Here is a 15,269-nt window from a genome sequence, read left to right on the forward strand (position 1 = left end):
GATCAGAAAATGGTCAGAGCATCTAAACAGACATTTTTCCAAAGAAGATATACAGATGGTCAACAAGCACATGAAAAGAAGTTAAACATCACTAATCATCAGGGAAATGCAAATCAAAACTGCAAGGAGATACCACCTTACACCTGTTAGAATGGCTGTAATTAGCAAGACCAAAAATAAATGTTGGAGAGGATGGAGAGAAAAGGAAACTCTCATACACTGCTGGTGGGAATGCAAACTGGTGCAGCCACTATAGCCAAAACATTATGGAGATTTCTCAAAAAATTTAAAGTAGACATACGATATGACCCAGCTATCCCACTACTGGGTATTTATCCAGAGAACTGGAAATCAACAGTTCAAAGAGATTTATGCACCCCTGTGTTCATTGCAGCATTATTCACTGTAACCAAGACCTGGAAGCAACCCAAGAACCGTTGACTGATGAGTAGATAAAAAAAGATATGGTATTTATATACATTGGAATACTACTCAGCCATAAAAAAGACAAAATCGTTTCATTTGCAACAACATGGATGGACCTTAATGGTATTATGTTAAGTGAAATAAACCAGAAAAAGACGCGGCATGATTTCACTCATATGTAGAAGATAAACTAACCCATGGACAAAGAGAACAGATTAGTGGTTACCAGAAGGGGAGTGGGCTGGGGAGTAGGGCATAAGGGGTAAAGGGGCACATAGATATGGTGACTGGCAAATAATAATGTGCAACTGAAATTTCACAGTATAAGCTGTTATGACCTCAGTAAAATAATTTTTAAAAATGAAATAGCAAAGTGTATTCCCCCTGAAGACACATAAGATTATTTACACTTATTTTATAATTTTTTTTTAAAGATTGGCACCTGAGCTAACAACTGTTGCCAATCTTCTTTTTTTTCTGCTTTATCTCCCCAAATCTCCCTGGTACATAGTTGTATATTTTAGTTGTGGGTCCCTCTAGTTGCGGCATGTGGGACGCCACCTCAGCATGGCCTGACGAGCGGCGCCATGTCAGCACCCAGGATCCGAACCGGTGAAACCCTGGGCCGCTGAAGCAGAGCGCACGAACTTAACCACTCGGCATGGGGCCGGCCCCTATTTTATAATTTTTGTTGCTCAGAGACTTCCAAAAGAATATGGCTTTTATTTATGAAGTTAATAGTGTAATGTTCTACCTACCCACCTTTGAAAAGTTAAGGTAGCTTCATTTTCATAATTTCTGTCTCATTGGATGGCTTTGAATGATTCATTTGGATTTTCAAGAAACAACTATTTCGGTGGTATTCTGCTGACTTTCTGATTTTTAAAAATATTTGTTATTGTGGTAAAAACTCATAATAGTAAATTTACCATCTGAACCATCTTTAAGTGTAAGTTCAGCAGTGTTAAATATATTCACATTGTTGTAGACAAATCTCTAGAATTTTTCATCTTGCAAGACTGAAACTCTACCCACTAAACACTAATTTCCCCTCCCCTTTCCCCCTAGCCTTTGGTAACTACCTTTCTATTTTCTGTCATTTTGACAGCTTTAGGTCCTTATAAGCAGGATCATACGTATTTGTCCTTGTGTGACTGCTTCTTTTGCTTAGCAGCATAATGGCCTTGAGGTTCATCTCTGTGATAGAATTTCCTTCTTTTTCTAAGGCTTCAGTCACTGACTTTCTGATTTTTAAAAATTCATGTATTGAATACATGAAAAATTCATATATTGGTTAAAATGACTTCTTTTTTTTTCCCCAGCTGAAGTGTGTGTATGTTCTCTTTGCCTCCTTAAACTGGACTTTTGCCCAGAAATAGCAGCAAGTAAAGAAGGATTCAGTGATCCAAGTTTTATGTGCTAATGCTGTTTGGTGAACAGTGTAGTACAAGGAGCTGGGTTAGAACGATATTGTCTCAATTGCCAGAGTTTCCTTCAGACCGCATCTCCAGACGGACCTACAAAAACAAGATTCAGCAAAACCATTGTGCACATGGGCCTAAGCAGAGCATAGAAGTGGGAGTCCCCAGTCCCATCACACTGAAGGCCTGATTAGCATTTCTGTTTCTGGAGGGAAAGACTGACAGTCCATCAGTCCCAAATAACAATAATAGAGCTCTGTAAAAAGGAACTGTTCAGTTCTATGGGAAGTTATTGTTATTCAGCCTAATACATATCTCTTGGGCAGGTTAACTGTACTGCAGAAGTTGGTTTTTGAGTTACTTTTCAGGACCTAGGGGGAGAAAAAAGAAAAAGAAAACCAGAAAAAGTTGTTCGTGCAATATTGTAAAATGACTTCTTAATACTAGTTTTCCTACAGTAAATAAGAAAATCAATATACATTAAATTTTCCTGCTGAAGTTATTTTTTCCTTTCTCTTAGATCACTATATTCTCATTAGCTTCTAATTGAAAGACCAAATTTTAATTAAAAGATGAAAAATTTTAAGTGAACTATTTCCCTTTCTCAAACAACTTCTCTGTGGTTTGATTTTTAACAAAACTCAGAATCCAAGATAAATTCATAGACGCTGTCAAAGTTTCTTTCAAATTTAGTTAACACTGAGTAATTCTTACACAGATAGAATCCTGCACAGTTATCTAATATACCATACCCAAGTTACGACCAGTAACTTGGTGAACAACTTTATACCTTTTGTTAAATTTTTAAATAATTTTGTAAAAATCCGTTTGGATCAGGTCTTGATTTCGAGGTCTATTAATTTATTTATCCAAAATTGTTTATTGACTCAAAGCTGCTGGATTATTATAAATCTCAGTCAACCCTGGTACATTACCATTTTTTACTTCTATAGGTTATAAAGAATTTCGTCATTTACTAGGTAGCATCTCCTATTTTGACCTCCTATGTATTGCTTGAGGAAATTATTAACCATTGTTAAGAAAAGAAAAGCCTACTTTTAAAAAAAAAAAAAAACCCTGAAGCATTCAAAAAAGTTGCCTGAGAAATTGCCCAATCTTCTGACTTTCATTTTGGGACTCCTGTGTGATATCTTTAGTTTTTTTCTTTCCAAGAAATCTTAAAATAAATATGGTAATTTTTCCTAATTAGCAGTCACGTGAGCTGCTTATAATAACCCAGCTTTTTTTGTTCTGAAGGAAATCTAGCCATCTATTTTCAGTATCTCCAGGGTCCCTCAAAGTGAATTTCTGGTATTCCAGGAAGCCTATATTTTGTTTCACATTATCTTAAACATTGCTTTCTAAGTGTGATGATTTTGCATAATGTGGTAACAGATAGAATTTTATTTTTAGACATTAACGCATCTAAACTTCACACAGCCCTGTAAGTTATCTATAAACTAGGCTTTAAATGATTTAAGTTAATGAATGTCACACAGCTGTCAAGAGGCAGAGGTGGGAGCTGAACCCAGAATGTGCAGAACTTAAACGAGTATGTTTTTTTCACCCAACTAACCTTTGAACAGCTTTTTGAGATTATTCATGGTAGATAAGAATTAATCTCATGGGATTTTACTTTGTTTTTTTTGTTTTTTTGTTTAAAGATTGGCACCTGGGCTAACAACTGTTGCCAATCTTTTTTTTTTCTTTTCTGCTTTATCTCCCCAAACCCCTCCTCTACACAGTTGTATATCCCAGTTGCAGGTCCTTCCAGTTGTGGGATGTGGTCCGTCGCCTCAAGGTGGCCTGATGAGCGGTGCCATGTCCCCGCCCAGGATCGGAACCCTGGGCCACCGCAGCGGAGCGCGCGAACTTAACCACTTGGCCACGGAGCCGGCCCCACTTTGTTTTTTATATATATGTGTTTTTTAATATTTATGTTTACAAATGATAGTTCTGGGGTGTAGGAGAGGTTTGTGAATTGTAGGCATGCATGTATATATATACCTAAACTTTTGGCTCAGGGATTGCTCCAGGCCCTGCTTCCTGCCAGCAGTTTTGAAGCTTTACTCTTGTTAGTTTCTCTTAATATCCTTCCTGTTTACATAAATTTTGGATTGTCTGTATTTGGCTTTTGACTTGGTATTTCCTTGAGACTGTGCTTCCCATATAGCTCCCTCTGCTGCAAGCACTGCAGCTATACTGAACTATTCCTTTTTTTCTCAGTCTTCTATGCTGTGAATGATTTCTAATATCTTAGCAAAGTAGACGTGGTTATGTATAAATTTCTCTAATTGTTTGATTGAGATTTTGCCTAGCAGAATAATTACATATTCTCTTGAAGCATAGCAGTTTCTTACTCTACTTATATCTTTTTTTTTTGCTTCAGATTTGTTTATTAATTCGTAATATAAATGTTCATGTTTAGTTTTATATTACATTTTTTAAAACTATGGAACAGAAAAAGTTACCTCAATTCAAGTTTGACTTCTGTTTGCAGAAGTCCCATGAAGCTCATAAAAATGAAACACTACTTTGTACAGTGAGAAATGTTTACAATATACTATTAAGTGTAAAAAGTCAGGCTGCAAAATGGTATGGTAGCCACTTTTGTGGTGTGATACATGTATACAAAATAAACTTACTGCAGAAAACTTGGATAAAAAAAAAATGCTCCCCACCAAAAAAGACAACTAATACAAATCCTTCCTAATCCTAACTCTGAGAGATAATCACTTAGAGTGTATATTCTTTCATTCTCTTTCTCTTTCTGTGTGTATGTGTGTCTGTAAAAGTTACATCTCCACATAGATACGTATAACTAGATGGTAAAGCCTTTCTTAAAGCAAAAGATTAACCAACTGACTTTATACAACCTTTAAACTTTAATAAAATACACAATACTGTAAGAAAAGTTTTTTTTTAAATGCAGTGACAGCATGGAAAAAATATTTGCTACACACCTATTAGTGGTTGTAGGGACTAACTTAGTTTTGTGTGTATCAATAATTAGTACCACCATCCATATGTCAAATCATAGAAGTCAAGAATTCACTTTGTCCTCGATACCTTCCTTGCCCTCACTTTTCATATCCAGTTGATCTACCAGTACCTCCTAGATATCTCCTGGGAATTCATCCAAATCCTCCCTCAGAGTCCAGCTTCCAACATAAGTTTTCTGTATGACTGAGTAGCTCTTTAACTGGCCATAAGTGTTTGTTGAATTAATGAACACATTAGAAATACAAGCAAAAGATGTAAATAAGAAGTCCACAAAAGGAGAAAATGCAAATACCAGTAAACGTATTCTGTGTATTTTCAACTTCATGTGTAATCAGGAAATAAAACAATGATAAGATGTTTTATCCCCGTCGTTTTGGGAAGATTTTTAAAGATTAGATAACATCAAGTGTCCATTCAAGAACATGTCCTTTAGGAGGATGGTATTAAAGTATGATCTAGCCATACTGTGGAATATCTTTCGGCTATTAAAAAGGAAGTGTTGCATTCCAGGGCATTTAGAATAGTCCCATTAATTTTTATTTTACAGGAAGAACTTCAAAAGTGACTGTGTATATATGTTAATATACACCCATATAAATTCATAGCAAAGGTACTGGAAAGATATTTGCCGTACTGTTGATAGTGTTTATCTCTGGGGAGGGAACATGATAGTAGAAGGAGCTGTATAAAGGGGTTCTTTCTTCTTTTTTAAACTCAGTGGACTTTTTTCTTTTTTTCTTCCTGTTTTTATATTGAGAATATTTTTATGTAGTCTGTAAAAAGAAGAAATATGACTAAGAGTTAAGTTGATTAGGGGCATAGAGAAAAAAAGACCCATTCTTTACATAGAAAAAAGTAAAGAACATGGTTTAATCTGGAACTACAAGCAGTTCCATGTTGTTGGAGCCTAAAGTGTGATATAGGAAGGAAAAGGAATAAGGCTGAAAAAGAAGACAAAACCAGATCATTGAGGGCCACGTATATATTTTCCTAGCGTGGTATAACCATTCAGAGGTTTTTAAGTTGGGAATTGACTCCAGTCATGTTAAATAGGTGATTCTGGGAGATGTGCAATTGACTCAATGAAAGAGACTTGTAACCTTTTTGTATCTGGATCCCTTTGGCAGGTTTGATGAAGCCTGTGGATACTTTCTGAGGATTGTGTTTTGGATGCATAAAATAAAGTAAAAGTACAATGAAAACCTAATTATATTGGATTTCAGTTATCAAAATATTAGCAAAACACATTTGTGATATAGTTATATATGTGCTTCTGTAGTTACACATTAAATAAAAAGACCTAGTGGTTGGTCTAATAATTAATTTCAAAATAGGTATGAACATAAACAGTGTTTTAAGATATCTGCATCGGTTGTATGGTCTTCTAATTCTGTCCATGTACCCCAGGTTAAAAACTGTTGTTTGTGGCAGGAGACTGGGAGCGTGGAGATCAGTGAGGAAACCAGTCAATAAGGAGAGAATGAAAAATGTTAGTGGAGATATCTGAAATGATCCTATGAAAGACTTTCTGATTATTATTAAAAATTAGCATTTTTTTGGGGGGGCTGGCCCCATGGCCGAGTGGTTAAGTTCACGCACTCCGCTGCAGGCGGCCCAGTGTTTCGTGGGTTCGAATCCTGGGTGCGGACATGGCACTGCTCATCAAACCACGCTGAGGCAGCGTCCCACATGCCACAACTAGAAGAGCCCACAACGAAGAATGTACAACTATGTACTGGGGGGCTTTGGGGAGAAAAAGGAAAAAAATAAAATCTTTAAAAAAAAAAATTAGCATTTTTTGTTAGTAAAGCAGTGTGTGTACATTATAGAAAAACTAGGAAATATAAATTTAAAAAAGAAAAGAAAACATGCTCTATGGTAGTTTATTAAAGCTTAAATAATACAGATACTATCCTTGGTTTTTATTGTTGCTCTTATATAGGAGTTTTCCTTGTTGGCTATGCATTTAGTCTTATCTCAATGATACTGTCATTGCTTAACTGTCTTCCCTTTGATTTTACAGGTTTTTGATTGGTCAAGGAGCACACGTAGGAGCTGTCAACAGTGAAGGAGACACACCTTTAGATATTGCTGAGGAGGAGGCAATGGAAGAGCTACTTCAAAATGAAGTTAATCGGCAAGGTAATGTGAAAGCAACCTAAATGGAGAAAAAGTTTAGAACTGTTTTAGAAAGAATATGATACTTGACTTTTTCAAGAAAATAATTGTTGACAATGAAGGACAATCATAATTTGAGTGGGGAAAAAAATCAGCTTTCCTAACATTATGTACAGTATGATTCTGTTTGAAAAAATATGATTCTCACCTCTACTTCTTTTTAATGTTTTTAAAGTTGAAAGAAGTATCATAAGCAGTAGGATCAGGCATAAAATTATATGGTAATAAGAGCTTTGGAGAGAAATAAAACAGGCAAAGGGGATAGGAAGTGCACAGGGTGAATGTTACACATTGCGAATTTAAATAGAGTGGTCAAGAAGTCCTCACCGATAAGGTGGTATTTAAGTTAAGATCTGCCTGAGGTGAAGGAATGAATCATACAGATTTGGGGCAAGAACATTCTAGACAGAGCAAGAGCATTGAGTGCAAGGATGAGAGGGTGCCTGGTGTGTTCAGAGAGGGCAGCATGTAGACTGGTGTAACTGGAGCAGGCAGAACAAGGAAGAGGTGAGGCTAGAAGAAGATGAGGTCTCAGAAGTGGCTATATCACATGAGGCCTTGTGGGCCATTGGAAGGACTTTGGCTTTTCTTCTGGGTGAAATAGGAAGTGAAATAGGAATTGAGGTAGAGGAGTGACATAATCTGACTTACTTTAGAAAGGATCTTTGTGGCTGTTGTATTGAGAATAGATTGTAGGAAGGTAAGGGCAGAAGTAGGTTGTTATAGACAAAGTGATCTGAAGAGGTTGGATTTTAGATATATTTTGAAGATTTGGCCAAGAAAATTAGATTAAGGTATGCAGGAAAGAAGGTGGCAGGGAAGATTCTAAGGTTTTTGGTTTGAGCAACTGGATGGATGAAGTTTCTATTTGAGATGTGAATATTGTGGGAAAAGTAGATTTTATAAGGAAAGTTCAGAGATTCATTTTCAGATGTGTTAAGTTTGCCTGTTAGATATCCAAGCATTTGAATATGTGAGGAGAGAGAGGTTCAGGCTGGAGATAGAAGTTTGGGGGATGTTAATTTATAGATGAGTGATTGCTTATAGGTGGAGTTTCTTTTAGAAGTGATGAGTGTTGTAAAACTGATTGTGGTAATGGTTATACAACTCTGCGAATTTACCTAAAACTACTGAATTATATGCTTTAAATGGTACGTGAATTATATCTTAATAAAGCTGTTATTTTAAAAATACGTAAAAAAATTAATACAGTGACTCCTCTTTTGGGTATATACCCAAAGAATTAGAAGGAAGATTTCAAAGAGATATTTTACACCCATGTTTATAACTGCATTGTTCACAATAACCAAAAGATGGAAGTAAACCAAGTGTCCATCAACAGATGAATGGATAAACAAAACGTGTAATATACAAACAATGGAATGCTATTCAGCGTTAAGAACGAAATTCTGACACATGCTACAGCGTAGGTGAACCTTAAGGACATTATGCTAAGTGAAATAAGCCAGTCACAAAGAGACAAATACTATATGATTCCACTTAGATAAGGTACCTCATGTAGTCACATTCTTAGAGGCAGAAAGTGGAATGACGATTGTCAGGAGGTGGGGATGGGGATTTGTTGTTTAACGGGTATGACGTTTCAGTTTTGCAGGATGAAAAGAGTTCTGAAGATTGGTTGTACAACAGTGTAAATGTGCGTAACACTACTGAACTGTGTACTTAAAAATGGTTAAGATAAGGGGCCGGCCCCATGGCCGAGCGGTTAAGTTCATTCGCTCCACTTCAGCTTCCCGGGGTTTCGCTGGTTCGGATCATGGATGTGGACAGGGCACCGCTCATCAGGCCATGCTGAGGTGGTGTCCCACATAGCACAACCAGAAGAACCTACAACTAGAATATACAACTATATACAGGGGGCTTTGGGGAGAAGAAGAAAAAAAATAAAAATAAAAATAAATAAAAATGGTTAAGATGGTAAATTTTTTGTTATATGTATTTTACTTACAGTTAAAAATTTTTAAATATATCAATAAAATTACAATATGTATTTCCACTATATTCCATTATGTTTAGGCAGTGATTAAATGTGTATTATCAGAAGAAAACTGTTTTTTTCTAAGGTTAAGTGATAAAGGAAAGGTATGGGATATTGATTTAGAAGGTTGACTCCTGCCGAAGTGTGGTTCATTGGGAAATAGAAGTAAAGGAATAGAAGCTAAGGCAGTGCCTTGAAAAGAGAGTTTTATTCCTTGGGATTAGGAAAATTTATAATGACTACTCAGTTGTTAAAAAATATCTTAGGCACTGAAACTGAGAAAATATTTAAATGCCTAAATAGAATTGAGGCATTGTAACAAATGGTTGAAGGTACCTGGAGCTTGGAAGAAACAGGGCACACTTTAGAAAAGTAGTTATAAACTGGAGCTTGGTTAAGTACATAGAAGAGCTTTTAACAACTATGTTCTAAGCAGGCATTTTGGGGTAATGGGATCCTCAAGACTTGAGGAAACAGAAAGAATAGATATAAAGCATCACAGCCTAGAAAGAAGAGTACCTTATCTGCTCATCTTGCCCTGATGAGCACCCAGGTAGATAGCTGTTTCCTGTTAAAATAAATCTTTTTATGCTGTCCAATATTAGTTAGCAATTATTATGAACTAGGAAAGGCATGGAGATGTACTGAAACTTCTTGCCTTTGGTTTCCCTATAAAGGAAATTGTTAGCAAGGCTGATTTTAATTGTAATGATTCCTTCAGTATTGATTAATGTGCCAACAAATGTTCCGAGTGCTGGATATTAGGGAAAAAAAAGAATAAGAGAGTCTTTGTTCTTAGGGATTTCACAGTGTAGTGGAAGTGGCAGATATATAAACAGCTTCACAGTGCAGTGTGCTAAAATATAGATAGGAACAGAATGTTGGAGAACAGAAAAGGCTATGACTAACTGCTTTCAATAGTCAGGAAAGGTTTCAGAGTGATGACATTTGAGAGGGAGTTTGCTTGGCAGAGAAGGGAGGTAGTAGATAGAAAAGGCATGTCAGACAGGGGTATCAACATGTGCAAAGAAAAGGAATTGGAGACATAACATATGCGGAGAATTCATTAGAATTGGAATGAAGAGGGAAAGTCAGGATGGAATTAGTAGGAGTAGGAGGTGAGGCCTGAAAAGATGAGGCTGGAGCCAGATGGTGAAGGACGTCTATTTTGTAGGCATTGGACAGATGCGACAAAGATCTCCAAGCAGGAAATTAACCTGATTAGATTTGGTTTTTAGTAATAAAGCTAATGGCAGATTGGAGGATGAATTAGCATGGGGAATGCATAGTGGCATGCTTTCCTTGAAGAAGGCTCTTAAAAGATGCTAAGGACCAAAAGGATTACATTTAAGATGGAAAAGAGCAGGACTGTCTTGAGGAAGTACTAAGATAAAGTTAAAGCATTTTGGTGAAGAATTGAATCTGGAGATGAAGCAAGAGTTAAAGCCAACTCATCTGCCTCCTGAAGTTTGCATTCTAAGAAGTGATGATTGGATGGATTCATATGGGAAAATAGGGCATGAAGCAGAAACAGATATAGGGACTACGTGAGTTTGTTTTGGGATACGTTGAGTTTGTGGCAGCTAAAGGACATCTAGATGACAGCGTTTGGTGCACTGTTGGAACTTAGGAGATGTCAGGATGGAAAATGTAAATCTGGGAGAATAATAAATAGATAAGGAGAATTCTTGGAAATAATAGATGAGATGACCCTGGAACTTAAAAGTGAAGAGCTAGTACAGTAGCTAACTTTCATTAAATGCTGATTATATGCCAGGCGTTGAGCAAAGGGCTTTACGTACATTATCTCATTTCATCCTCACAGCAGTTCTGAAAGGTTAATACTACTGTCACCCCCATTTCACAGATGAGAAATTGAGGCCCAGTGATTTGCCCATGACCATACAGGTAGGAAGTGGTATAGTTTAGTCTCAAACAGTGTGACAGGTATCTTGAGCCCACTCTCTTCATCACTGTATCATTCTGCATTTTGTTAGGAATGTCTCCTAGAAAATAGTTCATGATGTTCATTTTATTCATATAATGGGAATACATGAATTTATGTAGCATAACTTTATTCCAAAGAAACAGGATGGGGACATCTCTCATAGATTTTAATAATTAAAAAAACAGCACTCTAAATATATCTCTAGTAGTGATAAGATTTCTTAGATTGTTTATCCTAGTATGAAAGTTATTTAATATTTTTAAATTCTTTAATCGTTCTTTTGACACATTTCTTATCCTGATATATTTGATCAATACCGAGTTATGCTTAAGTAAATTGCCTTTAAAGTAGTAATGACTGAACAGTAGCTAAAAGTATTTCCAGTTTATATTTTAATGCAATTTTCTTTGTTTAGTTTCGGACACAAGTCAATTTTTGTATCTCTTAGCCGACAAAATTCCAATTTAATTTTATCTTTTCTTACCTAAGAGATTAAGCTACATTTCATTCTAAAATTTACTGTTTTTCAATAGTAGTGACAGATGTTAACTCGTCTAATCACTTTATTATATCATACTCAATTTAGTTTTAATATCTATTGTTTTCATTGTTTAAAAACTTGACAGTTATAGTAGGTGGATTAAGACTGGTTAAATGCATTATAAGATTTTCTTTCTATTAGACCATAAAGCAAGAAAAGAGAAACCGGTCAAAGACTTTTAGAGCTGATAATGATAGTTAACACCTTGGTGTTTATTCCTGATCTAAGCATTTCACATATATTAATTTAATTCTCACAATAACCCTGTGGATAGGTACTTTCTACCTCCATCTTACAAATATAAAAGCAATGGTAGCACAGATTAGGTGTCTTGCCCCAGATAATAGAGCTCATAACCGGCAGATCAGGGGTTGAAACCCAGCAGTCTAAGTGTAATATCTGTGTTCTTAACCCAATATACTAATGTTCAAAGAAATTATGGCTTTCTCAAGCCTACTAGCTAATTAATGCACTGGAATTAGAAAACAGGTATTGTAATATGTAGTACAGTGAGGTTTTAAAAAAATTTTTAATGAACTAATAATGAGCAGGGTCTGTAACTCTAGTCAGTAATATTTAGAAAAAATTTTTAAGAGTGAGAGAAGAGTTTTTCTTTTCTCATTGGATTTTCTTAAGCATAAGAAATTTCCCTTCACATATAATTTAATTTTAAGCTTGAGTTGTTTTGTTTTTGTGTGTAATTCATATAAGAGCACAATTTGGAGGCAAAAGAGGGTAATTACTTTGTAATTAGATAAAGATAGCTTGAACACAGATAAATCCAGAAATAAGAAGTGGGTATTTTTTTATTTCAAAACCAGGGGAAATTTAGAACAGTAAAAGACAATAAAAGTCAGAATGTTTAAGATGGTGAAGACAAAAAGGATAAAGATAATAAAGAGGTTCGTGTGTAAAAGACATAATAAAAGAATAAAGCATAAGAAAATAAATCAGTCTGAGAAAAATCATTTAGTAAAAAGGTTATTCTTAATGTATTTTAATTACAGCTTTATAATTTCTTTTATGATAACATTAGAAGGCATCTTAAATACAATGGACTAAACATTGGTCCTGAGCTAATTCTATTGCCAGTCATGCTTCTTTTCTTTTTTTGGGGAAGAAGATTTACCCTGAGCTAACATCCATTGCCAGTCTTCCTGTTTTTTTGTTTGTTTGAGAAAGATTAGCCCTGAGCTGACATCTCCGCCAATCCTCCTCCATGTCTTGTCTGTGTGAACCTGGGCCGCTGAAGCAGAGCGCGTGGAACTTTAACCACTAGGCCACGGGCCTGCCCCCAATCTTCCTCTTTTTTGCTTGACGAAGATTGATCCTGAGCTAACATATGTGCCAATCATCTCCATTCTGTGTGTGGGATGCCACCATATCATGGCTTGATGAGCGGTGTGTAGCATGCCCAGGATCTGAACCCGCAAACCCCGGGGCACGGAAGCAGAGCGTGCAGACTTAACCACTATGCCACTGGGCCAGCCCTGAAATGGTGATACTTTTTAAATAAAGATTATAATAGGTTTGGTTCATTAAATATATATAGTGCATTTAATTGATTGTTTTTATAAAGTCTATCTGGAGAATCTTATTGCAGGTTTCTTTCAAATGTGGTAATGAGATATTACAGTCTCTAACTTGAAGATGACTTTTCATGCACTTGTGTAATTTTGGTATTTTAAAAATATTTCTCAGCTATGGTCTACTTTTTAGAAGTTGAGTTCACTTTAACAGTTTACTTGTCTCTTGAGTAAGTAGCTATGTGCTAAGCAGGCAAGATAAGGATAGAGTCCAGGTAGAGGATGATAGCTTGCACGACGGCACTGACACATGATTCACTCGGGGACCTGTGTGGAGATCTAGATGATTAGAACATTGGACGATGATAGAAGAGAAAGACTAGAGGTTAAAAATGCATTGAGAGCAAATCAAAAAAGGTTTTGTCTGCTACACAAAAGAGCTTGAGCTTTGTTTTATAGGAAGTGAGCAATCATTGACAAATTTATGTAGAAAAGAGAGATGGTCATATTTCGATACAGAAGAACCACTCTGGCAGTGATGGGAGGAATGAATCGGAAGGGACTGAGGCAAGTGAGTTAAGGATCAATAGTAGTAGTCAAGGTATGAGTTATAAGACATGAATTGAGATGGTAATAGGGCCATCAGGAAGACCGTCTAGGAGATGGCAGCTCAAAATCTGGTAATTAATTGGATGGGGGCTAGGGATAAGGTAAAGGGAGGGATTAAGTTAGACTTCCAGGTGACTGGGTCAGTAGTGGTACCTAGTAGTGTAGGAAACAAGTCAGGCAGTCAGCAGACTGACTGGAAAATTGAGCTAAGATTTCAGTGTTGAGTATGAGGTGACCATGGCATATTGTTTTATTATGTTATTTCCCCAGTCTTGACTTCTCTGTTCTCCAGGCTCAGATATCCAATTGACTACTTGATATCTCCAATTAGATGTCTATTAGGGCATCTCAATTGTCACATTTCCAAAATTGAAAATTTAATTTTTCCAGTTGCTCACACTACAAACCTTTGATTCATCCTTGACTCCTGTATTCCTCCTATATCCAGACTAACAGCAAATTTTGTTAGTGTGCCTTGAAGAACCCAGAATCTAACCTCTTTACTACCTTCGCCACTACCATCCTGGTTCAGGTTACCATCATCTCTTGCCTGGTTTATTTGCTGTAACCTCCAAATTGATACCTCAGTTTCTCTTCTTAACTTTTCAACTTAAGTGATCCTCTTAAATTAAGTCAGGTAGTGTCACCCTGCTCGTTGTCTTCACTGCTGTAAAGACCCCCTGGCCTTCCTCTAAACAGAAGAAGATTCCAAGCAGGCTTCTGCCTCACAGTTTACCAGTACTTCCCTTTGCGTGGAATCTTCTCCAGATTATAGCATGACTGTCACTTGCTTTATTTCTTACTGTAATGTCACCTTACCAAAGAGGCTGATCTTTACCACCTATATAAAATAAAAACTCTCATTACTCTCTGTTCCTTTACCCTTTATTTTTCTTGACAGATGTATCATCTTCTGCCATATAATAAATTCATCTCTATATCTATAGCATCTAATAAAGTACCTGACATACAGGAGGCACTCAGTACATAATGAATGAATGAAAAATTCTGATGAGACGGTTGGATACATGGATATGAATTATAGGAGAGATCTTAGCTGAGGAGTTATGAGTGTGTATAATTGTTTTTTACTCATTTATATGTTCATCCATCATTCATTTAGTGAACATTTACTGATCCCTTTTTCTTGTGTCAGGTACTCAACCAGAAAGTGGAGATGAAAGATAAAAAAGCAAAGCAGTATCTTTACCTTTAATAAGCTCATAGTCTTCTGGAGTAAGATAGATTGTAAATGCATTGTGGTATGTGCTGTTTGTTAAATATCCAGCAGTTGAAGCCATAAGACAACATGATATCATTTAGGAATTTCAGGATTATCTTTTCTATTTTAATTTTTTTCTCAGGAAGTTGAGCTCTTTTGAAGAACTAGAGTGTCTTGTTCCTTTTTGAGTTCTCCTCGCTCTTACCATCTCAACCTAGCGTGATGCTGCTTCTTAAATACTTTCAAATGAATAAACATCTCTTTAACTTATTAAAATTATAAAACTAATACTAATGGTATGAACCATGTACTATGTTGGAAAAGAAAAGGGAATTTGGTAGAAAAGTAATCTGTTTTAAGGTATAGTAAATTTTAGATGAGGACAGGACCTCCAAG

At 36.1% G+C, this 15,269-nt stretch overlaps 1 protein-coding gene across 7 annotated transcripts in view; it reads left to right on the plus strand.

Annotated features, from left to right (window-relative positions):
- PPP1R12A (protein phosphatase 1 regulatory subunit 12A) overlaps positions 1-15,269 on the plus strand; it is a 152,203-nt gene that overhangs the window by 65,072 nt on the left and 71,862 nt on the right. For all 7 annotated transcript variants that reach the window (XM_046645967.1, XM_046645966.1, XM_046645964.1 and 4 more), the window contains exon 3: positions 6,874-6,992. In XM_046645967.1, coding sequence (XP_046501923.1) covers positions 6,874-6,992 — 119 coding nt within the window. The remainder of the gene's footprint in view (positions 1-6,873; positions 6,993-15,269) is intronic.

Source organism: Equus quagga, chromosome 19 (assembly GCF_021613505.1).
Source record: "Equus quagga isolate Etosha38 chromosome 19, UCLA_HA_Equagga_1.0, whole genome shotgun sequence".
Classification (NCBI taxonomy): domain Eukaryota; kingdom Metazoa; phylum Chordata; class Mammalia; order Perissodactyla; family Equidae; genus Equus; species Equus quagga.